General features: G+C 40.7%; 1 protein-coding gene across 1 annotated transcript; it reads left to right on the top strand.

The window, feature by feature from the left end:
• Nucleotides 1-16,852: 16,852 nt before the first annotated feature.
• LOC127419806 (G-protein coupled receptor 83-like) lies at nt 16,853-24,340 on the top strand. The gene is made up of 4 exons (XM_051661561.1): nt 16,853-17,428; nt 21,653-21,778; nt 21,956-22,089; nt 22,477-24,340. Exons 1-4 carry the CDS (start codon nt 17,108-17,110, stop codon nt 22,952-22,954), a joined length of 1,059 nt encoding a protein of 352 aa, XP_051517521.1. The 5' UTR covers nt 16,853-17,107; the 3' UTR covers nt 22,955-24,340.
• Nucleotides 24,341-25,083: the final 743 nt, after the last annotated feature.

Here is a 25,083-nt window from a genome sequence, read left to right as displayed (position 1 = left end):
ACTTTTGCAGAAGTCACCAAGGCAATGCTCTCTCTTGGTAAACCACTGCAGACAGAGTCCTGTGATGTGAGCCTTGTCAGCTACACACAAAACAGAGCCCCCATCACAAAACGCGCTTGGCTTGATATCACATTCCAGGAGACGACCCTCAATCATCCCATTTACAACTGTGCTTTCGACACAGAACAACTTCTTATCGGCCATGACCTGCTGGACCGACTGGCCCCGCTGATCAACTGCCTTCGTGGGCACGTGTGGGCCCAGGTTGCAACCCCGAATCCAGTCCGTCTAGCCCACAGCTGTCACGAGTCAGACGACCGAGTCACTTATATCCAAGAGTCAGGAGAGACCACTTGTGACACTCTTCTTGAGTCAGCACTTTGTCATTACCCCGACATCCAGACTCATCTTGGCTCTGAGCCTCTTGAGTCATCTGTGACTCCACCGACACCGCAGCTTGGCGGAGCCATGAGCACCCACGAATCATTCCTTTACTCACTAGAAAACTCAAACCCAGCTTTGTACAGCCCTGCATAGCTGGAGGCATGCATGCTAACAGTATCTTGGTACCTGATGTGCTTGTTGCACTCTGGTCTGAAAAGTCTGCCATTAGTCTGGTCTGAAAAGTCTGCCATTAGTCAAGCTTTGTATGACAAGCTGTGTCAGAACAGCTCCTCTCTGTTTTTTGTGCGCAAAAGTCACCGCCTTCTTTCTGCAGAGTCACCGCAGAGGCCCATCAAGGCTATTGAGATATGTGCTCTTTCCATTCAAATTGGAAAGAAGAGGTTTACACACTTCATGAGTGTAATTCCCCAACTTGACCCTTCACTCCTCGTGGGGGCCAATATCCTTGTTAGGTTAGGTGCTCTGCTGGACACTGTCAACCAGGTCCTATGGTCTCAGGCAAGCATTGAAAACCATCCGGCAGCGGTTGATCCAGAACACATGTTGTCTGATCAGACCATCCCTCAGGCGTGTCAGGCAGCGAGCGAGTTTGACCTGACTATCCCAGCTAGAACTGCAGGTGGCCCTGTCTGCCTCATGATCCTCAAGGGACAGATGATACTGGGTTCAGTTTCCAACCCTTGCCATACTTCTGGGAACTCAGCCTGACTGTCTGTGGTACACCTCTGCTTGAGCTCAACAACCGCTCAGCTTACTTGCTTGTCCAGAACCTAACAAACATACCAATTGTTGTGATGGCACGTAGACCATTAGGGTTGCTGATTGACAGCTCGTTTCATGACTTCGAGCTGACAGTGCCCGTGATTGGAGAGCTGCCTCCATCCTTGACGAGGGGGGAGAACCTCGATCCCCTCCTTCTCACCGTCCCGAACAAAATGATCACTGTTGTTTATCATGAGGGGCTGCACAATAAAGAAATCTGCAGTACTGCCTTGGGCACAGAAACGGACATGATTGTGTACACCCTCGCTGCTCACTCGGGTGACATGATTTCAACTGGTGACAAAGCCGGTTCCCCACCAGAGGAACCTTATCCGGGATTTGAGGATGAAATAGCACAACAACTCACTAAGGCAGATGCCTTAATGGCAGAGGGTCAAAGACAAGAACTGCGGAAGTTGTTTCACGACTTCCAACAGATCTTTTCAAGGGATTCCAATGACTGTGGAATCACCGAACTCCATACATATCCCAACTGACCCAAATGCACCACCCACATTCGTACGCCAGTACAGAATTCCTTTAGCCGCCTACGAGTCAATCCAAGAAATACTTGAGGAAACGCATTATTCGGGAGTGTAACTCCACATACAACTCACCACTGTGGCCGGTGTTGAAGCCAAATGGAAAGTGGCAACCTGATCTATGTGGATGACATCCTCATGCGAAGTCAAACATTTGAAGCACACCTGACCGAAATACGATATGTGCTCAGCCAGCTTTCCAGCACAGGATCCAAGCTGGCCCTCTCCAACGGTCAGTGGTGCTGCACCAAGGTTGAGTACGTGGGCTTATTGGTGGGTGCCAATGGCATTGAACCCCAAGCAGGGAGAGTTCAAGCCATCCAAAACATCAAAGCCCCAACCGACGTGTAGGGACTCAGGAGCTTCTTGGGCATTTGCAACTACTCCAGACAGTTCATTGAGGACTATGCTGTGATAGCCAGGCCCCTTACTGAGCTCCTCCAGAAAGACAAGGTCTTTGAATGGGGAGACCCTCAAGAGCAGGCTTTCAGAGAACTGAAAGCAAAGCTCTGTTCAGCCCCTTGCCTTGCCTACCCAGACAAGGATAAGGAGTTTCACTTAGAGGCGAGCTTCTCCTCCCACTGCCTCAGCGCCGCCCTGGCACAGAGGTATGACAAAGAGAACCGAGTCCTTGCCTACGCAAGCCGACATCTGAGCAGTGTAGAGCTGAAGTTCTCCGACTGTGAGAGAGCCCTCCTAGCCACAGTCTGGGCTGTGGAACACTTTCGCAGCTACATCGGGGGTCAGAAGTTAATCATTGAAACTTGCCACCAGCCTGTCTCTTTCCTCAATAGCCAGCGGCTAAGAGAAGGATAAGTGTCCAGCAGTCGCATCGCGTTGTGGATGATGGCACTACAAGGCTACGACATAGAAGTCAGTTATGCTCAGAACCACAAGATGGCTTTGGATCAGGGCCTGGCCGAGTGCCAACATTGTGACTGTGAAGAACAGACAGGTTCCCCACCCTTCCTCGTTACCACTCCTTCTCTTCCCTCAAATCATCATTACTATGATGAAACTGTCTGACAAGACCTCCCGAAGGTTTACATGGATGGCTGCTCTTTTCACCATGAGAGCCAGACCCGAGCTGGAGTGGGCATAGTCTGGGTCAATTACGTCGTTCTTGCGCCAGACAGTTACCAATTTGGTGAAAAGACTAGCCAGTACAGGGAAATTGTGCAGCACTCATTGTGTTGTAACAAGCCGCTAGGTCGGCTATTGTGCAGTTGGTAGTCTGCTCCGACTCTAACTACGCCCGCCACAGTTTTGTCTCACACTTCCCCACGTGGGAAGAAAATGGCATAAAGATTGCCAGAGGTAAAGAGATCAAGCACTCTGAACTCTTCCTGGCTTGTGACCAACTCGTAACTGACGAGGGATGACTGTGTATTGGAAGAAGATCAAAGGTCATTCACAAACTCTTGGCACAAGAGAGCAACGATGAAGCTGATCGCTTAGCTAAGCAAGGTGCAGTAGAGGGCCCACTATGGGAATTCAAGGAGGAGTGGCTCCCTAAACCACTATCTTGCTCAGTGAATGCTCTCACCTGTAGACAGGCAAGAGAGAACCAGGAAAATCCCCAAAACTGCTTGCAGACTGTGAACCTGGGTTGACAACCGGGCGACACAGACTTGAGTGCCATGCAGGAACGGGACCTGGTGATCCAGGCAATCCAGCAGCGGTTGATGGAACCTCAGACACAACGGGCCCTACCATCCTCTTTACAGGACTCAAAAGAACTAAAAGCTCTTTGTCAGGTACAACAACACCTGAAACTTGAGAAAGGCCTGTTGGTCTATGTTCCCGATGGTCCAGGTCCACCCCGGTGGGTCGTTCCGACTGACCATAGGGGGTGATGCTAATACATGCCCACGATGCTCCCATTGGAGGTCACAGGAGTTACAAAGCTACCTACTACACCCTCCAACAGGTTGCATACTGGCCATGTATGCTTAAAGACACTAATGCCTACGTCAAGGGATGTTTGATCTGTCGTCAGTTCCGTCCTTCCTGGCCACTGAATCGAGCTCCACTGCAGGTCAAGGAATCACGTTTCCTTGACCCAATCTGCAGATGGACTGGATCAGACCAGTACCCAAGTCGGCGCGAGGCAACAAATACCTCCTCACTGTCATCTGTGCTTTCACAAAATAGTGGAGTGTTTGCCAGCACCCAATGACACGGATGAAACCACAGCACTCGTGCTGATGAACCATGTGTTCAGCCGTTGGGGGCTACCTCTCTCAATCGACTCGGACAGAGGCACTCATTTCACGGCGGCTGTGATGAAAACAATGTGGGAAATGTTGGGTGTGGAAGCCAAATTCCACATTGCATACCACCCCAAGTCATCAGGTCAGGTTAAGCGAACCAACTGTACCATTGTCAGCATGCTCAAGAAGTATGTCAACAGCAATGGCAAAGATTGGGACATGAAACTCCCTTTGGTACTGATGGCCATCAGGTCTACTCCACACCGCACCACGGGGGTCACACCCTTTGAAATGATGACTGGAAGGGAAATGACTCTCCCACTGCATCTGCTGTACCGTCCAGAAGACGTCAGTGTTGCAACTGCATATACTGCACATCAGTATGTGACCGATTTACACAAACACCTCCAAACTGTGTTTGCTTGGGCCCAAACAAACCTGGAAACCAGTCTTAAAGGACAAAAGTCCTATTATGATAGGAAAACGTCTGACCGCGAATATAAAGTAGGTGATAAAGTCCCCAACTTCAAGTTTGCTAAACTGGTGGGAATCGCCAAAAAGTTCCTACCAAGCTGGTCAGGCCCCTTTGAGATTATAGGGAAACTCTCCCCGGTAGCTTACCGAATCCATATCTCGAAGCTGAACCAAACACCAGTGGTTCCAAATGGGTCCATTCAAATCAGATCAAACCCTTTGAACCGTCTCCACTCCAAAGGGGAGTGGACCTACAACAATAGTGTCTCTTGATGTTGGGTGTAGCATGCTTTACTCATACATTAGCATGCACTAACCCTTAAGACTACTCCCGCAAACACAAGGTAATGAGATTCTTGTATGTTTCAGGATGAAATTCCTTTGGATCCTTGGCATCTTCCTCAACCTACAGCTCACATAAGCCAATGAGGTGGAAGAAACCGGCCCGCCAACCGGTATTTTCCTACAGGAGACCCCTGGGCTCTTAATCACCCATTGCCACCTCTACACCCAAAGAATATAAGTTAATTTAGACTCTTGGGATGTGTATCGCAAACACATCCAGTTACCTCAACAGATGATGGAGGGCAAGGTAAGCGGAACCCAAACCAGGACACAGTTGAACATGCCAAATTGACAACTGTCCACATCCTAGAACAACTGCAGAAATTCCTAGTCACAGAGGAAGAACTCAGTGGGAATAAATGACCAAAGCGGTTCCTCGGTGACCTGCTAGGATTTATCCTTAACTTACCCATTATAGAGAAACAGAACATTTACTGACTAATATCCACATTGAACATTGGGTTTTGGAAGAAAAATGTACATGTACATATCAAAACACCACTTGTGCTCACCTACCACGATGATGACCCCCCTCTCTCTACCTTATTCCCAATCTGAAAATGTGTACGAACACCAAGGACATACATTGGGTTTGCCCCAGCAACCCCTTTATCAGAGATATAACAGACCACCTGTGCGGTCTGAGGGCTGACACCCCAGAGCAAAAATGCCAGGCTAGTATGTCTGTTAAAGACGAAGGGACAAAATCTAGGGTAGAAAGAGCTGGTTGTCGATGGCTTGTCAGTACCCCTGCCACCGAGATCCTAATGTCATACGACCGTCATGACACAAACACTAAATTAACAATCCCAAACCAAACGGTGTTCTTGACGGTCCCACAAGGGGCCACTGTACATATAGCCGACATTGTCCTCCTCCATCTCAGTCCAGAGAGACACGATTCAGAGATTGAGATGATGGACGCATTCAGAGGCCACAAGCTCACTATTGATGACACCCTTCAACAACAGCTTCTAGTTGAAGGGACCAAATTAGTAAAGTTCAGTCTCAAATTGACTGGGCTCACGACTACATTTTTCAATCGTATAGGAAAATTATCGGCTTATCAAGAACACCCCATCAGTTTGACTGCCCTTGGGCTCCTCCTTAGTGGTTGGATCATCACGGCAGGTATCGCATACGCCATGCACAGACACATCCAAACACTACACACTAGACTGGATGCTATGACACTCATTCCACAGTGTTTCAAGCTCCTGTCTACCCCTCTACCACTAACTGCTCCTAACTCTGCCCAGGAACAGTTATACTAACTGTAACAATCTTTCCCATTTTCCTTTTCATAATCATTGAAAACTCAGGGATAACAAAGGGTTGTTGCAATGTTTGATGTGTTTTACCGATGTGAAGAGCTATATTTTGATAGAAATTATGTTAGCTAGCCTAGTTAGAATTCATCTGCCCAGATGTTACCTACTATGACTGCCCAGGTATCAAAAGCCTTTATGAACTGTTACTTACTGTACAACTTTCGGGTTGTCCTCAAGGACTGAACTGTTCAACTTTTGGGTTGCTCTCAAGGACTGTGGCAGGAACCCCAACCTTAAGAACAAGGGGGGGGGGGTGTAGGGTCTTGGCCCACTCAAAATGGCAGCAGAGACCGCATGGCCCTTTTTTTCTATAATCAAAGGAGAGACATTGAACTCAGTTTCCCAGGATCCTTCACAAATTCACAACTGGATGCGAAGTCCCGCCCATGGACCCAGTCTCAAACGCCATTGGTCGAAAGCGGCCTACGACCGATGACATCATCTTGTCAATAAAACCAGCGGACAGATGTAGTTCGGCCTCTCTGTGCTAAGCTCTGGCTGGCTGATAAGGGACATATGTACTGTGCACGTACTGAAGGAGTTTTCCCTCCATTTTGGACTGAGAACAAAGAGACCACGTTTTTCTAACCTCACCATTTGGCCACGGTAGAGTAAGATTAACTTAGCTTTGTTCAAGTCTTATAGTATACTTATAACAACCGGTTCAGTTTCACTGTAAAGCAACAGTAAATTTAATTAGAAAAACAGAAAGGTGACCAGTTTCCGTTCTCCCTCTTTTTCATTCAACGTTGACTACCTTCTGCATTCTTCTCCATCGCTGGATCCGAAGAATAAAGCAGAGACACGTCTTTTCGCTGACGAGCGTAAGACAAGGGACCATCCAGACCGTTTCTCCTGAACGCTCAATGCAACAGGAATTCCAACGGACAACCCTACTGAAATCACACAGGATTTCCCAAGTAAGGCTTGATATCTGGGCAGATTTAGTTTAGAAACTGTGATTTTTCTTGCGAAACTATATCATATTTTTGATTCTAAATGCTGATATTTTGAGTATATTTGTATGTTAAACTCTGCTCGCTGTTTGCTGTTTTGAGTTGGGAGATTTGTATTTAGTTTTTTTGGGGGTTACGTTTGTTTTGTCGAGTGATCTGAACTAGTAATTCAGTCCCGCTGTTACGAGCGGTTACCCTCAATTAAATTGCATGCACTTTTCCTCTCTCTCTCGCTCTCATTCTCTCTCTCTCTCTCACTGATATTCACTGAGTGAGCGGCGCCGGGGTTTATGTTCGACTCAGGCTGGTGAACCAAATTCTCCCACCTGTTTCGTCAGTTCCTTTGTGTGTCCGCTCATTTCCACCCTCATGTGGTATCAGCTCCATTTTGGATCTAACCCTCCATTTTGAACCTGATCCTCCATTTTGATTCCCTTGTTACCACATCTGGACACACACACACACACACACACACACTCATATACACACACACACACACACACACTAGCATATACAGGTGCATCTCAATAAATTAGAATGTCATGGAAAAGTTCATTTATTTCAGTAATTCAACTCAAATTGTGAAACTCGTGTATTAAATAAATTCAATGCACACAGACTGAAGTAGTTTAAGTCTTTGGTTCTTTTAATTGTGATGATTTTGGCTCACATTTAACAAAAACCCACCAATTCACTATCTCAAAAAATTAGAATATGGTGACATGCCAATCAGCTAATCAACTCAAAACACCTGCAAAGGTTTCCTGAGCCTTCAAAATTGTCTCTCAGTTTGGTTCACTAGGTTACACAATCATGGGGAAGACTGCTGATCTGACAGTTGTCCAGAAGACAATCATTGACACCCTTCACAAGGAGGGTAAGCCACAAACATTCATTGCCAAAGAAGCTGGCTGTTCACAGAGTGCTGTGTCCAAGCATGTTAACAGAAAGTTGAGTGGAAGGAAAAAGTGTGGAAAAAAAGATGCACATCCAACCGAGAGAACCACAGCCTTATGAGAATTGTCAAGCAAAGTCGATTCAAGAATTTGGGTGAACTTCACAAGGAATGGACTGAGGCTGGGGTCAAGGCATCAAGAGCCACCACACACAGACGTGTCAAGGAATTTGGCTACAGTTGTTGTATTCCTCTTGTTAAGCCACTCCTGAACCACAGACAACGTCAGAGGCGTCTTACCTGGGCTAAGGAGAAGAAGAACTGGACTGTTGCCCAGTGGTCCAAAGTCCTCTTTTCAGATGAGAGCAAGTTTTGTATTTCATTTGGAAACCAAGGTCCTAGAGTCTGGAGGAAGGGTGGAGAAGTTCATAGCCCAAGTTGCTTGAAGTCCAGTGTTAAGTTTCCACAGTCTGTGATGATTTGGGGTGCAATGTCATCTGCTGCTGTTGGTCCATTGTATTTTTTGAAAACCAAAGTCACTGCACCCGTTTACCAAGACATTTTGGAGCACTTCTTGCTTCCTTCTGCTGACCAGCTTTTTAAAGATGCTGATTTCATTTTCCAGCAGGATTTGGCACCTACCCACACTGCCAAAAGCACCAAAAGTTGGTTAAATGACCATGGTGTTGGTGTGCTTGACTGGCCAGCAAACTCACCAGACCTGAACCCCATAGAGAATCTATGGGGTATTGTCAAGAGGAAAATGAGAAACAAGAGACCAAAAAATGCAGATGAGCTGAAGGCCACTGTCAAAGAAACCTGGGCTTCCATACCACCTCAGCAGTGCCACAAACTGATCACCTCCATGCCACGCCGAATTGAGGCAGTAATTAAAGCAAAAGGAGCCCCTACCAAGTATTGAGTACATATACAGTAAATGAACATACTTTCCAGAAGGCCAACAATTCACTAAAAATGTTTTTTTTATTGGTCTTATGATGTATTCTAATTTTTTGAGATAGTGAATTGGTGGGTTTTTGTTAAATGTGAGCCAAAATCATCACAATTAAAAGAACCAAAGACTTAAACTACTTCAGTCTGTGTGCATTGAATTTATTTAATACACGAGTTTCACAATTTGAGTTGAATTACTGAAATAAATGAACTTTTCCACGACATTCTAATTTATTGAGATGCACCTGTAGCTCCACTATTAGTTTAGGATTTCCTTGATATTTTTTTGGGATTATATTCAGATAGTATTGGCTGTGTTCACTACTGCTTGATTGTAATAAATCTTGTTATATTATAATAAGTACTCCTGTTTGTTTTTGTTTGAATATTGTGTTGAAGCCAGCCTCTGCCACATCAAGAACTCCCAAGTTACCTCAGAGTACTGTTATTTTATTGGTGTTAGAAACTAACTGTAACTAGATTACTATTAGATTTGTATAGCAATAATTGAACTAGTTTTTCCCCTTTTTGATTATTCTGATTAACAATTAAGATACTCAACCTTCAGGGTAGATTTTGTTTTGTGAGACTCAATCAGTAACTTGCTATCATTTTTCTCTTTTCAAAGAGTGGTGCCCCGAGAATAGAATTTAATGAGTTAAATTCTATTATTTAATTATTATTTAATTGTTATTTAATTATTCAATAATTAATAACAATTATTGATTATTTCTGATAGTAACACTGATCTAAACAACCAGTAAAGCCCTACACCAGTATCCATGTGTACATGTAGGTGCCTCGAACCACATTCATCCGCACAGAGGAGCAGAGCTGAAGCACAACCAAAATAATGTACTTCCGCAAGATGCATGCAGTATTATTTTTTAACTGCCTAGATGGCCAAAACTTACATAGTGTAGCTTTAAGCACAGGTTCCTCCAGGGGAATTTTGGCTAGAGGTGTCTGCAAAATTACTAAGAACTTCTGAAAAACATCTTACCTTAGATGTAGAAGCTGTAACAAACCTTAAGTCAAAGCTTTTTATTGTCATATGGGCAGAGTACAATGTACCATGAATTCTTTCTTAGGTGGTTCTCACAGAACCAAGACAAAATACTATGAGCAAAATGAACAGACAGACAATGAGTGGACATAACTTACACAGATAACAGACTTGCATAAACTTACACAACTTTAGTTTTACACACTGATTGTTCATCACTTTTGTGGAAAGGTGTCTGAATGAAAAGTATTTAAGACATTTGTTTCTCACATCCAGTGAGCAAAATGATCAGAGGGCACACCCACAGGGCATTAGCAGTAGGTTGAGCAACCATAATTGGGTTTTCCAAACATTTCTGCACAGACTACAATCTGAATAGTGTCACCAGGTATTTGGTTCCTGAGATTTTCTGTTTCAGGAAAATTCAGTTTCAGGAATTTTTAAGAGTTTCCCTGACATGTCTTTGAAACGGAAAATCAAATCAGATCAAATCAAATCACTTTATTGTCACACAGCCATATACACAAGTGCAACGGTGTGTGAAATTCTTGGGTGCAGTTCCGATCAACATAGCAGTCGTGACAGTGATGAGACATATACCAATTTACAATAAAATCAAATTAACACAACACAATTTAAACATATGTTATACACATAATTACACTCAACAATATACAAATAATAACATACACTGTACAGTATACAATACGCTGTTTTTTTTTTTTTTGTTTTTTTTTTTTTTTACTATATAGATACACATTATTCAATAAAAATTAAAAATAAAAATATATAAAAAAAGTATATATAAATAGAATGTACTGTGTTGTACTGTATTGACATTCAGGCTGTCAGTTGATAGTCAGTTGTTAAGAGAGAACATAATATAATAATAATAATATAATTTATGACAGTCCAGTGTGAGATATAAGAGTAAGGGTAATAAAGTGCAGATAGAAAATGATAAAAAAATGATAGTACAAGCTACTTAAATCTCAGCATGCCTAATGGATTATTCTGAAGGCTAATTAACTTTTAAACTGCAATTGTTCACCTTTTCACAACAGCCATTCACTTACAATAATAAGTAGCCTAATGTTTAGATACAACAAATTTGACACCAACATAAAATATTTTTGACCTTTCATTTAATTTTTAATTTATTGCAATTTCCTGTGTATTTGGATTTATTCGACATTTCATCTTTCATGTGCTTTCGTCAACATCCATAATAATCTAGATATTATTCTTTAAATCCATTTTTCACTTCACTTTTGCAAATCCCACGATTGCAATGATTTAATGTTGAGTAAATAAAATTACATAAATTATCTTAAAGTAACAAAAAGGAACTAGAACTTGGCTAAATAACCTTGGAAAATGTGAGAAACAAGTGCTGCAGCTTTCTCAGTGACGATGGTGTTTTGCGATGCATTTTACAGTATGTGCATTGACATGTCAATCAGCAAACATTTATCTGGTATAATTTATGATTTCCTATAACACTAGATGGCACAAGAGACCATGTATGAGCATTACTTGTCTGATTATTCTTCAAAAAAAATAAATAAAAAATATGTACAAAAATGCTAAAATGTACATCAACAACTCTTTTTTTTTTTCAAATTTCAAACTAAATTTCAGGTCACAACTGAAACCAGTGGGATTAAATTTGTTCAACCATATTGGCAAAAAGCCATTTCACACACAAGATCTTATCAGTTCTATTAACCTTATGCACCAGAGAAACTAGTGCACAGCCATCTTGAAAATTTTGTCTCGGAACTTCCATTCTAGCGATTCTGTGTAGATATCTATGGTGTTGATGTCAAAGTGTAATTAGCCAGCGAAGTGGATTTACTGGTTATAGAGTTGTCAAAAGCTATGGTGAGTATTTTAAAATGTTCAGGGGGTGTCATAACTACTGGAACCAGAGCGGGGAAATTTTAAAACAAGAGTACTTCATTCATAAATACACAAGATCCTACCTTTATGGTACTGATATGCAGTGGTCGATTTGTAAAAAATATTTGTCAATTTATTATTTTTATTTTTTAAATAAAAAATACTAATACTTATCTAATACTTATGGGCCATTGACAAATAAGGATGTCCATGGTGGTAAAACTTTTAAAAATTTAGTTGAAAACAATAGTGTCATGTTCTCAGAAATGTAATCTTTGTATCCAACTTGGTTTCATACATAAAAACTTTATAGCATTTTCTACAAAAATTAAATAAAACTTTATAATTGTCATGTGCTGTAACCATCAAGTATAAAGTATTATTATACTCAGTGGAAGATTTTGGCATGGGCGACATGGGCAGTTGGCCAGGGCGGCATCTTGCGGGGGGCGGCACGAGGCAAAAAAATAAATAAACAGCTTTCATCAATTTCCAAAAAGTTTTCAAACACATTTTTCCAAGGAAAAAATATTTTTAGGATGGGCAAGGAGGAGGTGGGACATGGCTGAACAGTAAACATAAACTTTAATTATATAAATGAATTTAAAACAAACAGAAATAGACACGGCATCTCTGGCCACCCCTTATCTCGCTCACCCGTTGATCAGCTGATTCAGCGCTGGCCATGCCCCATCACGGCCCGGCCACGCCCTCCTCCTCGTCACACTTATTAATTTTTTAGTCAAGAATATCAAGAAGTTTTTCAGGGTTCCACCACATGACTTAAACAAAATGTTCCTTTTCATTAAAATGTAAAGATAAATATCAGATGTTTTTTAAACTTCACACTCTGTCTTGAGGGTCTAAATGTGTCTGCTCTGTTTTATGGTTTTTATGGTCAACATAAACAACAAAATGGCTACCATGTTGGTTTCACCCAGTGACTTTGATTTGGTGGACAAAAGCTTTTAAAATATGAATTATATTTTAGAACACATTTAAAAAAAATAACAGATTATTATACACAAGTCATGCCAACATTTATTTTTTCAGGAATTTTAGCTTTTAATGAGACTTTGACTTTTTTTTTTTTTACTGTCTCTGGAGACCACATGACATTTTTTACTTTAAGCCCCAGAAAAAATATCAATATGTCTTTAAACTCAGAAATTGGAAATATACTCATCACAGAAGAGATGTTTTCAAATAAATGATTTTTTCATGTATTTTTAATTTAAAAGATCTGGACAAAAATGTTTCTTGAACTGTTCTCTTGCAAAACTTTTGAAATCTTGCATTACCTTCAGTGGCGTAAGTTTCATGTGAACACTAGGAAGGACAAGTCATTGCTAAACTCCGACATACCTGTATACCAGTGTTTTCAGAAAACTGGCATCTTTTCGCAGTGGAGAGAGAGCTCGCGTGCTCACGGTTACCAGATTGCATGACTAAAGTGTCTCCCTGGCAGAATATTTCCAAACTGTACAAGTGTCAAGATCTAATTGGGGGATTTCACCTATGGAAATCTGGCAACCCTACACATGTCGAAATCTAATTCTGACCGGCTAATTGCCCTTATTTAAAATGCTATTTATCAAATGTAGAAAATTAAATATTTTACTTGCATGATTAGTTCTAAGTAATCCATGACACAATTGATCTAAAGTGGATGGTAAGGGGGGATGGTGGTTTTAGGAGGGGGATGCTTTTTGGTATGTCTTGCAACAAGGGGGATGGCATCCCCTCGCATCCCCCCTCAACTCGAGACCTGCTGATATGCCTCTGTGCTCATGAAAATGACAAAAGACAGCATCACGAATGACACCTCTGATCATCTTCTCATGTCATTCACCCTTCGCGTTATAGTTAAGGTAAGCAGATTCGTTTAAATGTTAAACTGGGAAGGGGGAGGGGTGCAACTCTATTTATACACGTACACAGGGTCCGAAATTAACACCAAATGCAGGTACATTTTCTGTTTGGCTGGTGAATTTCGCAGTGTCACAGGCCACTCTGGCGAGTGGTTTTTGCTTTCTATCAGTTTATGTCAGCTTGTAAAATAGTTTTATGTAACGGGAGCAAGCTGGTATGTGATAGCTGTGCAGTGTGTGTAAAGCCTCAAGAGACGCACTAGCGACTGACGCTAGAGGCTGTAGCCTTTAGCCTCTTTGTTAGCATGCCCACCTCCCATACCGGAGATTCTGGTTCGAATCCCGATTGGAGCGGGTCGAGCAGGACCGGTGACAGTGGTTCCGTGACCTGGATGGGAGTGAGGTTTAGGGGGGTGAGTGTAACGGGAGCAAGCTGGTATGTGATAGCTGTGCACTGTGTGTAAACCTCACTCCCCTGGCCTCAAGAGACGCACTAGCGACTGACGCTAGAGGCTGTAGCCTTTAGCCTCTTTGTTAGCATGCCCACCTCCCATGCCGGAGATTCTGGTTCGAATCCCGATTGGAGCTGGTCGAGCAGGACCGGTGACAGTGGTTCCGTGACCTGGATGGGAGTGAGGTTTAGGGGGGTGAGTGTAACGGGAGCAAGCTGGTATGTGATAGCTGTGCACTGTATGTAAACCTCACTCCCCTGGCCTCAAGAGACGCACTAGCGACTGACGCTAGAGGCTGTAGCCTTTAGCCTCTTTGTTAGCATGCCCACCTCCCATGCCGGAGATTCTGGTTCGAATCCCGATTGGAGCGGGTCGAGCAGGACCGGTGACAGTGGTTCCGTGACCTGGATGGGAGTGAGGTTTAGGGGGGTGAGTGTAACGGGAGCAAGCTGGTATGTGATAGCTGTGCACTGTGTGTAAACCTCACTCCCCTGGCCTCAAGAGGCTCACTAGCAATTGATACTAGAGGCTGTAGGTATTAGCCTCTTCGTTAGCGCACCCACCTCCCATGCCAGAGATGCCGGTTCAAATCCTGTTCGGAGCGGGTCGAGCAGGACTGGTGACATTTACACATTCTAGTTTTGTCCTCAAGGTGGCTCTGTAGGCCTACAGAACAGTCAGTAACATAGGTGTATAGAATGGCTCTTATTAGTGTTGTCCTGCTGCTCATCAATAGTTTCAAACGCTGTGTGTCCGCTGGCGCGTGGTGAGCGAAGGTGGATTCAATGCTTGTAATCCAGACTTCAAATGATGACTGCACGCATTCTTTGTGACAATTCTGTGGCTGGGTAAGCAAACGTTTAAAAATCAACACTGTTTGTATAATTTGGGCATTTGAAAATGAAATTGGCATTTTTCTAACTGTAATCGCACATATTTAAGATCATTGATCGTGTACTGAAAGCTAATAGTAGAAAATGCAGTTCTCTGGTGCGGTGAGTGGGGCTGAGCGGATTTCTTCTGCGCCAGTGGGCACGTACCATTAGCAGTAGCCTACATCTTGATGCAAGATGAAAATATGTACAGGAGTGTTCATGCCATCGGGATTTGGGATGAAGGGAAGACCACTCTTGGATTTACAGTGGATGTGCGAGTACCACCACACTTAGGTGAAATATTCTTCTGTAATGATTGCATTATAATAAAAACTGAATGATTTTCATGATGTTTGGTTTCGTTAACGGTTCTTGAACGTGCATTATTCCTGTGATGTGGACAGAAAACCAGACTAAAATACTCCTGTATATATTTCCTTTATTACTATTAAGCGCCACAGAAACAATCTTTATTTTATAATCTTTAACTGCTACTGAATCTACAGCACGAGACGAGACATAAAACACTATTAGCAGACCGAATCCCAAAGAAATTACTCTTTTGAGCCAGCTCTTTTTAGTGAATCAAAAAGTTTTATGAATCCGTTGGAGCTGAATGAATTAACTGACTCACTCCAAGTAAATCAAGATTTGCTACTCTATTGTATGTACTTTAGGCTCATAAGAGCTACTTACTGGTCGTTCCTATGACAAAATGTACTTTAAAATACAAATGTAGTTTTGCTGTAATAAGTGAATAATCTGAAAAATTATTCTAAATGGACTATCTGGCAATTAAAGATTTAATAAATCGTAAATTAATACAATTTAAATGCAGTTCACTTTTAAACATGCATACAGTATTGCTATTTGGCTCATATGTCTGTAAAATCCACATGAAAAATGCAATATTATAATATAAAAAATAAATAAATAAAAAGGTCAGGTAAGAAATATGACTGGCTGGTCAATTTTTTCATCTACCAGCCACCTTGGCATGTGGGCTAAAAAGTTAATTTCGGACCATGCACATACACATACACGTGTTTGTTTTATTTTAAATTCCATTTACAACAATTTTAATCTAAAATGTAGGGTGACAAATTAATTTTAAAAAGCACAATTGTAATTTTCTATAATGTTGAACTTGCATGTGTAATAATACGAGCTGTCACTGTTGGAAAATTCATATCAACTACACATTTTAACATAAATAATTAACTTGTTGAAACCTAAAAATTAAGTAGAATTACACATATAACAATTAAACGCTTGTATCGTTAAAAAGTGCAGTGTGTCATAGCTGTCTGAACGTGATCTGCCAGGTCCAACTGACCTCTGAGGGTGTCGAAAAACAATTAGAGTGACTGAAAAAAAAACACCTCACGAGCATTTTCACGTAGCCCTATCAAAAGGGTGCTGTACACTCACACCATACTTTCTGTGCTCCCACACATAATCCATTTTGATCGACTCTTCTTAGTAGCTTCAATACAAACAGAAAGTTAGCTGACAAAATTCGGAAGAGCGGATCGAGGAAAAGGGGCGGGCTGAATAAGGTAAAGGCAGGTGTTGTAAAATGTCCTCCTTAAGCATGTATTTTTCATTGCCTTATACTTCTCAGAGTTGTTCAGAGTGCCCAGTTTTTTCACCCACTAAAAAGGAGAGACTGTGTTGGCAAGCTTTTTGATCAGATACAACCAGTGCGCACCACTGATCGCATGAACAGTCAGTTGCTTTCTCTTCTGCAAAGCCAGGGATCTTCCTGGCATAAGCTGGCAGCACTTGTTTCTGAATTTGCAACAATGAAAGAATTATCAAGTTGGGTGTCTTACAAGTCACCTCCTTCCGTCACGAAATTTTAAGGTGAGGAGGGGAAAGGCATGTGTGTGCACGCGTAGCCTACAGGTGAGAAATGTAGACACGCGCCTGAGAGTTCTTGAGAATTGCAGCCTGTGTGTGTGCGTATTGTGATTGCAGTGCTTGAGGGACGACGGCGATGATGCCAGCGGGTGAGATGCATCACTAATAACTGTGGCCATAGTCCAATCCGCTTCAGCGTTGGGCTCTTCGCCGGCTGACTCTGGTGTTTTTGACGCTCGTGCCCAGGAGAATCGTGTTACGATGACTTTCGGAAACAACTCCGTGGATTTTTTCTTGCAGTTTTATAACTTGCAGAATTTCTCCGCGTTTTTTAATTTCTCTTTTGTGGACGCGATGTACGACAGAGGAGCGAACTACGAGTCGGAATCGCACAGACCGACCATCAAAGCGCTGCTCATCGTCGCCTATTCCGTGATTATCATCATCTCGCTTTTCGGAAACGTGGTGGTTTGTCATGTTGTTATTAAGAATAAACGGATGCACTCAGTGACAAGTTTGTTCATTATGAATTTGGCCATTGCTGATATTCTTATAACTTTCCTCAACACGCCTTTTACACTGGTAAGTTTTCATGGCTTGTTTGAACGGGTATTGATTTTGTTTGTTGTTAATGGGGGGATGGGTGGGGGGGGTTTATAATTTATAATTAATTGTATTTATTTATAATTGTAATTTATAATAATTTACAACTAATGTGATAAAAATCAGAATTGTTCACATGTGGCACTGTACTCACCATTGTGGTAGTGAAACTTTTTTGTCATTCTGTGCTATAAGTCATTCTTTCTTAAGAACATAGTAATAGTTCACCCAAAAATGAACATTCTCTCATCAGTGTTTTGGGGGCCCAAGGTAAAGTACAGGAATGGGTCCCTCTTCAATTGTAGACATTACCTCGATTTTCTCTGAGCTTCCTTTCTCTGTTGTGATTCAACAGGTTACTTGAAAAACACAATCTGGCTACCTAAACTATAATAAACAAAAACATAACACCTTTTTTTCTGTCTCAGACTTCCTCTTTATTTAAATGCGTTTTTCCACCATTAACTTTTTAAACCAATAAACAATTTACAAGGTATCTAAACAGACCAAAACTTGACTCTGAGTGGATTCAGCAAATCTTGTTATGAAACACTCCATGTCTCCAGCAGCTGTGTCATCGACATTAGCTTCAACCTCATGGTAACCATTTTCACGAGTATCATAATCATTATCAACAACACAACAATCATATCAGTGTTATTGCAAATTGTCAGAATATGTTATTTAGGATTAACTAAAAATAAAACAAATATCATTTGCATTTTTAAGGGGGCCCTCAGCTTTTTATAGTGCCAGGTGACTTTCTTCCTTCTGCTTAACACAAACAAAGATTTTTAGAAAAATATCTCAGCTATATTGGTCCATACAATGCAAGTAAATGGTGACCAGAACTTTGAAGGTCCAAAAAGCATATAAAAGCAGCATAAAAGTAATCCATATGACTCCAAGTCATGTCAAGTCATTTTTATTTGTATAGTGCTTTTCACAATACTCATTTCAAAGTAGCTTTATAGAAAATTATGCTTTAACAGAAAACAAAGCTGTAATATATGTAATGTCTTAGGGGCCCTTTACACGACAACGTTTTCAACTAAAAACGGAAAACTTTTTATGCGTTATGGCTGTTCGTTTATACGACAACGGCGTTTTGGGGCCTGAAAACACAAACTTTTGAAAACTGGTTTCAAAGTGCAAGTTTTTGAAAACGATGCCGTTATCGTCTCTGTGTAAACATACAAAAACACGAATTTGTGAAAACGATGACGTCATGCACACACGTATTAACGTGTTCAGCCTATAGGCATGTGTGCGAGTACTTCAAAAACAATGTGCGAGACATTCAAAACTACAATGGCGGACTACAGGACTGTGTTTGTGCTGCTCAAGATTTTGAGTTTATTGACGCTTCTCCAGCAAAGAGTAGATTTACTGCATCACTATTACGACCAGCAATCGCCATCTTCATTGTTTGCATTCACCGCTCTGTGGAAGAATGCTTATGTGCGCAGGCGCGTAGTGTTTCTGTACAAAGTGACATCGCCAACTACTGGCCTGACATGCATAATACAGTGTTTTTAGTCGTTTTCGCGGATCTGTGTGAACAGGGATTGTTTTGAAAACGTTGTCGTCTGTACGCGAAACTTTTCAAAAATGCAAAGGAAAAACTTTTCAGTTTTTAATACATCGTTGTCATGTAAACGTAGCCTTAGAGTCATAATTGTGTGGTTTGTTAAAAATATGATTGTAAATTGTACCTCAAAAAATAAAATAAATAAGTAAATAATATTTGTATTTAGATCCCCAGTGAGCAAGCTAAATGGAATTGTGGCAAGGAACACAAAACTAACCAGGCTCACTGTGGGAGCCAGTTCCCCTCTGGCTAAACAGCATGAATATAATGTCAATATTAGTTATTTATGTGTAGTATAAGTCATGGTTTAAATACGTAAACTAACTAAGTGTTAGGGGCCAACATTTAAACAAAAAAGTTTTATTTGAACTGTAAAATTAATGACTTTAAGTTTTTGAAGTCCATCCTGAATGAACTGCAGAAGTGCTCACAGAAATATTGTATTTTGTTATTTGGCTGATGAAGGCTTTAGTTGGCAATTAATGTATTGTCTATGTATTCCATTTTAAGAGTGTTGTCCATCCTTTCACCAAGGTGATGTCAGATGTCAGTGAGGTGCAGCGTAGTTTGACTGGCAGCTTGTGGCAGTTCATTTTGGTGCAGTCCATCTAAGCCCAAGGTTCAGGCCATAGCCAGTGAAGTATCCCATGTCTTACGGTTGAAGTTGGCATCAGTTCATCCTCTGTGAAGTCCATCGTAGTAGACTGGAGTGATATCAAGTTGGCACAGGCTGCAGTTAGTCGTCATCACTCAAAACTCCAGTGGTTAAATCCAAATATTCAGAAGCGATATGATAGGTTTGGGTGAGAAACAGATCAATATTTTAGTCCTTTTTTACTAAAAAATATCCACTTTCACTTCCACATTCCTCTGCATTTTTGCTGATTTGCATTCTTTATGCATATTGCCACCTACTGGGCAGGGAGGAGAAATTAAATAAAAAAAAATGAACTTTGAAGATCCTTTTTTTTAATGCCTATTCAAAATAACCACTGTTGGTTAACCATTTCCTGTTCATTTCAATCACATTTGATATTTCATAACATCTCAAATATTCTATCAACAAATTAATCTCCATTGTATCTGTAATCATCAGTTGATGTTAGCCCACTTTGAACATTATTCATAACAAATTTATTAGCCCCACTTAAGGAAGACTGTGAATGTGTTTTAGGGGGGCCTTTAGCCCCTGCAACAGGGAAAAACTATCCGTTCAATTCTTGGACAGTTATTTTTTTAAGTTATTATTATTATTTAATCTACTTTGAACAAAACTGGAAATGACAAGTAAGTATATTGTCTAACAATAAATGAGCTTCAATGAGCTCATGGATCAGGAATATTTTGCAGTGTATAGTCACAAACAGGTGTTAAGGAAAGTACTGTGGTAGTTTTTGTTGCTGTTTAGTGTTTGGAAATAAAATAAAATCAAAAGTGCCTTTTACCCTGGGGGGCCTTTAGCCCTGTTGTACCCTCATGTATCAAATATTTAAAAGTGTAAAAATGTGTGTAACTCTTCTGCAAAAATGAATGAATAAATAAATAAAATAAAAAATGTATTGTAATCAAGATAAATAACCAGATTTGTCAGCTGTAACTCAGATAACCACTCTGTATAATTGTGATGAGCAGAATAGCATCGCAGAATGCACAACGTTGGGTTCCACTTCTTTCAGTCAAGAACAGAAAGCTGAGGCTGCAGCTGGCACAGGCTCGACAAACCTGACAGATGAAGACTGGAAAAAAGGTAGCCTGGTCTGTTGAATCTCTCTGCTGAGGCACACAGACGGTAGGGTCGGAATTTGGCACCAACAGCATGAATCCATGGACCCAACCTGTCATGTGTCAACAGTCCAGACTGGTGGCGGTGGTGTAATGGTGTGGGGTCAGGAAAGTTTTCTTGGCACACTTTGGGCCCATTAATACCAGTAAATCATCACGTGAATGCCACAGCCTATTTGAGTATTTATTTTTGCTGACCATGTGAATCCCTTCATGGCCACAGTTTACCCATCTTCTAATGCTTACTTCCAGCATGATAATGCACCATATGACAAAGCAAAAGTCGTCTCAAATTAATTTGAAGGAACATGACAATGAGTTCACTGTTCTTTCCAGTCACCAGATCTGAATCCAATAGAACACCTTTGGAATGTGATAGAAAGGGAAATTCGTAGCATGAATGTGCAGCTGAAAAATCTGCAGAAATTGCCAGATGCAGTCATGTCAACATGGACCAGAATCTCAAAGGAGTGTTTCTAACATCTTGTGGAATCCATGCTATGAAGAATTGAGGCTGGCTTTGAGAGCAAAGGGAGGCCCTACCTAGTATTAGTAAATTGTTCATAGTGAAATTAAATATATATTAAAATTAATATATAAAATTAATAAATAAATATATGTATATGAAAACGTATAGGGTTATGATACTGCCAAATGGCTAAGAAGGGTTAATGAAGCTTGCAGGTGTGTATGTGGTTTGTCTGTTTGTTTGTTTTTTGTTTTTTGTCTAGTAAAGTATATGCAGAGGAGGTGCATGATTCATTTGTGTGGTCACACATGCTTTTCTTTAATGCATTTTGATACAAGCACCCTGTACTGTGTTCTGTCAGGTTCGGTTTGTTTACAGTACATGGGTATTTGGGAAGGTGATGTGCCATGTGAGCCGCTTTGCACAGTATTGTTCTGTCCACGTCTCTGTACTTACGCTGGTTGCCATCGCCATTGATAGACACCAGGTAAGTGTATTTAAAAAAGCACCCACATAAACAACACCAATTACTAAAATTACAAAAATTGATCAATGAAACATTTTGAGTATTCCACTTTTTTCCACCTCTAATGAAAACTCAATGAATCATCAGTGCATGTCAATGTGCAGTCAGTCATGATTAGTGATTACCGCTGTCCATCAGGTGGTGATGTACCCAATGAAACAGAGGATGTCTCGGCTTCAGGGTGTAGGCTGGATTGGAGTCATCTGGGTGATGGGGTCCTGCTTCTCTCTACCTCATGCCATCTACCAGAAACTGTTGCGCTTTGAATTTGTGTATGAACTTCTTTCTCTTTTTTTCTTTCTTTCTTTCTTTTAACACAACAACAAAATGAAAATACCATTGAAATAATTGATTTGAAAGTTTAGCTGACAAACATTAAGTTTATTTAAATTAACTAACAAAAATACATTCTAAATGTTTAAGTAGTACAGTTGGGTGAGAAGGCTTCCAGTAGATTGTACCCAGTGAATCCTCCTATTCTATTTCATTTGTCACCCTTTTGATACCCTGCCCTGACTGTCATCTTTAAGTTAGAATACCAACATGGTCAGTAAGTTTCTTTTCCAAAAAATAACATGCAACGATAAAAAAAAACATCCATGTTTTAGTCCCTTTCCAATGGTGTGTTGATACAATCTTTTTGTTCTTGTCTTTCTTAGCAATAACAGGGTACGGATGGTATGTCTTCCCAGCTTCCCACAACCCTCAGATCTCTTTTGGAAGTATCTGGATCTTGCCTCGTTTGTCCTCCTGTATGTATTGCCATTAGCGATAATATCCATAGCGTACCTTGTTGTGGCCAAGAAGGTGTGGTTCCGGAATGCAGTCGGGGATCTCACGCAGGCCCAATCGGCAGCCCATCGCAGGAGAAAGAAGACGACCCTAAAGATGCTGATCGCAGTGGTGGCTGTTTTTGCAGTCTGTTGGTTTCCCCTAAACTGTTATGTGGTGCTGCTGTCAAGTAAAGTGATCCAGGCAAACAATGCCCTGTACTTCACCTTCCACTGGCTGGCCATGAGCTCTACCTGCTATAACCCCTTCATATACTGCTGGCTCAATCACAGCTTCCGTGCGGAACTCAGAGCCCTGCCTTTAATTGGACGCATAGCCAAAGGCAACACTATCCAGCAATCCTGAGGAAGCACTCTACATACTTCAGAAATCTGCATTCTGTTTTCTATTTTTGAATTCACATCAAATACAAAAGTACTGGAGCAGTTCATCCTCCCTGATGTGGTTTCTGTTTTTCATCCTACCCATGGCTCTCATTTAGTCTTCTCCATCTTAATGCAAGTGATATCCAAACCGGTAAAGAGCACTTTGTTGCCATGGAAGAGATGACATAAAAGCTGAAAGAAGCTGTAATTAGAAACTCTGTTCTGGTTAATTATTTATTTTATACCCCAAGAAATATGGTCTGACTAATGACTAGGAAATAAAGCCTCAAAGACCTTACTAGGATTTAAAATATATCAAATTATATTTTCCGTCATTAAACCCATCAAAAACTTCCCAATTGACTTCCATTAAATGATTCACTGTAACCTTGATTTTTTCTTTTTTTAAAGAAAAGGAAGGAATTTGTTTTTGCTTAACTGAACCCGGAATATTCCTTTAATAGGATCTTTGTTTAATTACCTCTGTGCACGAGTAATTCTCAGGCAACACTGTATTAAATTAATGAATATTGTTACTATCTATTCATGAAGTTTGGTGTATTCTTGTGTAAGGCTTGTAAGAGGTTCTGACCTCTCTCCCTCTCTGCATTATGAGCACACGCAGACAGACCGCACTGTGGTATGAAATGTTAATATCAGAATTGCAGTTTCATGCAATTACATTTTATCCACACTGAACATGCCCAGTTGATATTAAGCCCTATTCTGGACATTCCAGAGAGCAGCTTATGATATTGATTATGGGGGCCAAATATAGAGATGGAATGTATTTTATGTACAAAGCTAAAATATGTTTTTGCAGTCTTCATTGAAACAGCTCATTGTTACGCTCTTGTCTGGGACAGCAAATCTGATCTTAAAATAAATTACAGCAACATGATTTTTATAATGCTACCTGTTCTAGCTTAGACTATTAATATCATAGTATGCGTTCATGTGGCCAGGACTCTTTGTTCACAGTTTGTAGAGGAACACCATGATGTATGTATTAATGGAACTCTTATACTGTACATTTCTCATGCATAGAGCATGAATAACTGCAAATTATCTGAGATTATCTGACTGTTAATTGTTGTCAGTGTTTTTTTTTTTTTTTTTTTTTTTGTGATATGTAATGAAAAGTCTTATGAGGAGGAGTCTTAAGTCTTAAAACTGGGCAAAAATGGTTTCTGGTCAGCCAACAGAGACACTTCTTATGTGATTATGCAAAGAATAAAACAGCTTCATTTAGCCCCCTCAGCTATTTCTAGAAATGGCCCTGTGCATATATAGTTTTTGTGCCTCTTATTGCCATTGTAATAAGTGTACTGTAATTTACTTTGGATAAGTGCCCAATAAATGAATATTTGTGTGGTTTGTAATAACAGGGACCATTCATTTTGGGTAGAAATTGGGGAAATTATTTGTGCAGTGGTGATGGGATTGAAGTAGGATTTCAGTAATTCTTCAGGTCATGGATTGCCTAATGTCTGGTAATGAACCTTTTCCTTTGTGTCAGCTTACTAGTTCCCTGATCACTACAACTTATGTTGTGTTTTACATACTAGGAATTTTGATTATTTTATGGTGTTATCGAACAGTTTATGGGATAATCCCAATGCAATTTTACACATGCAATTTTTACACAATGAAAGGCAGGTTCAGTTTTCCATAAAGCTCTTACAGATTTCTTCTAAAATCTTGAAATATCATGTATTTAATTACCTCAGAAGCAGTGCAGGTGTACCAATTATGGGGTGCCATAGCAACAAAATCCATAATTTCAGTGTCTTTTAATGAGTCCATAGTACATAAAAATATGGCAAGAACTGGTAAGCACTAAACATCTCAAAAAAATTAATAAATAACACAAATTGCATTGTTCAGAGCAAAAAAGAAAACCCAAGTAGAAACCTTAGTATATTTTTTTAATAGATTTGAGCAGCACGGTGAAGCACAAATGCTAATATCAAAAAGGACACTTCGCAGTATATCTCAGGACTGGCTGAAGTTTCAGGTGTTTCACTGTGATTTTAAAACACTCAAAGGCATTATGGTTAGAGATTGACCTTATCCAAATGCAGATATACAGTATTAATACAAAAGAAA

Source organism: Myxocyprinus asiaticus, chromosome 3 (assembly GCF_019703515.2).
Source record: "Myxocyprinus asiaticus isolate MX2 ecotype Aquarium Trade chromosome 3, UBuf_Myxa_2, whole genome shotgun sequence".
Taxonomy (NCBI): Eukaryota; Metazoa; Chordata; class Actinopteri; order Cypriniformes; family Catostomidae; genus Myxocyprinus; species Myxocyprinus asiaticus.
This window is presented reverse-complemented; position numbering and strand designations above follow the sequence as displayed.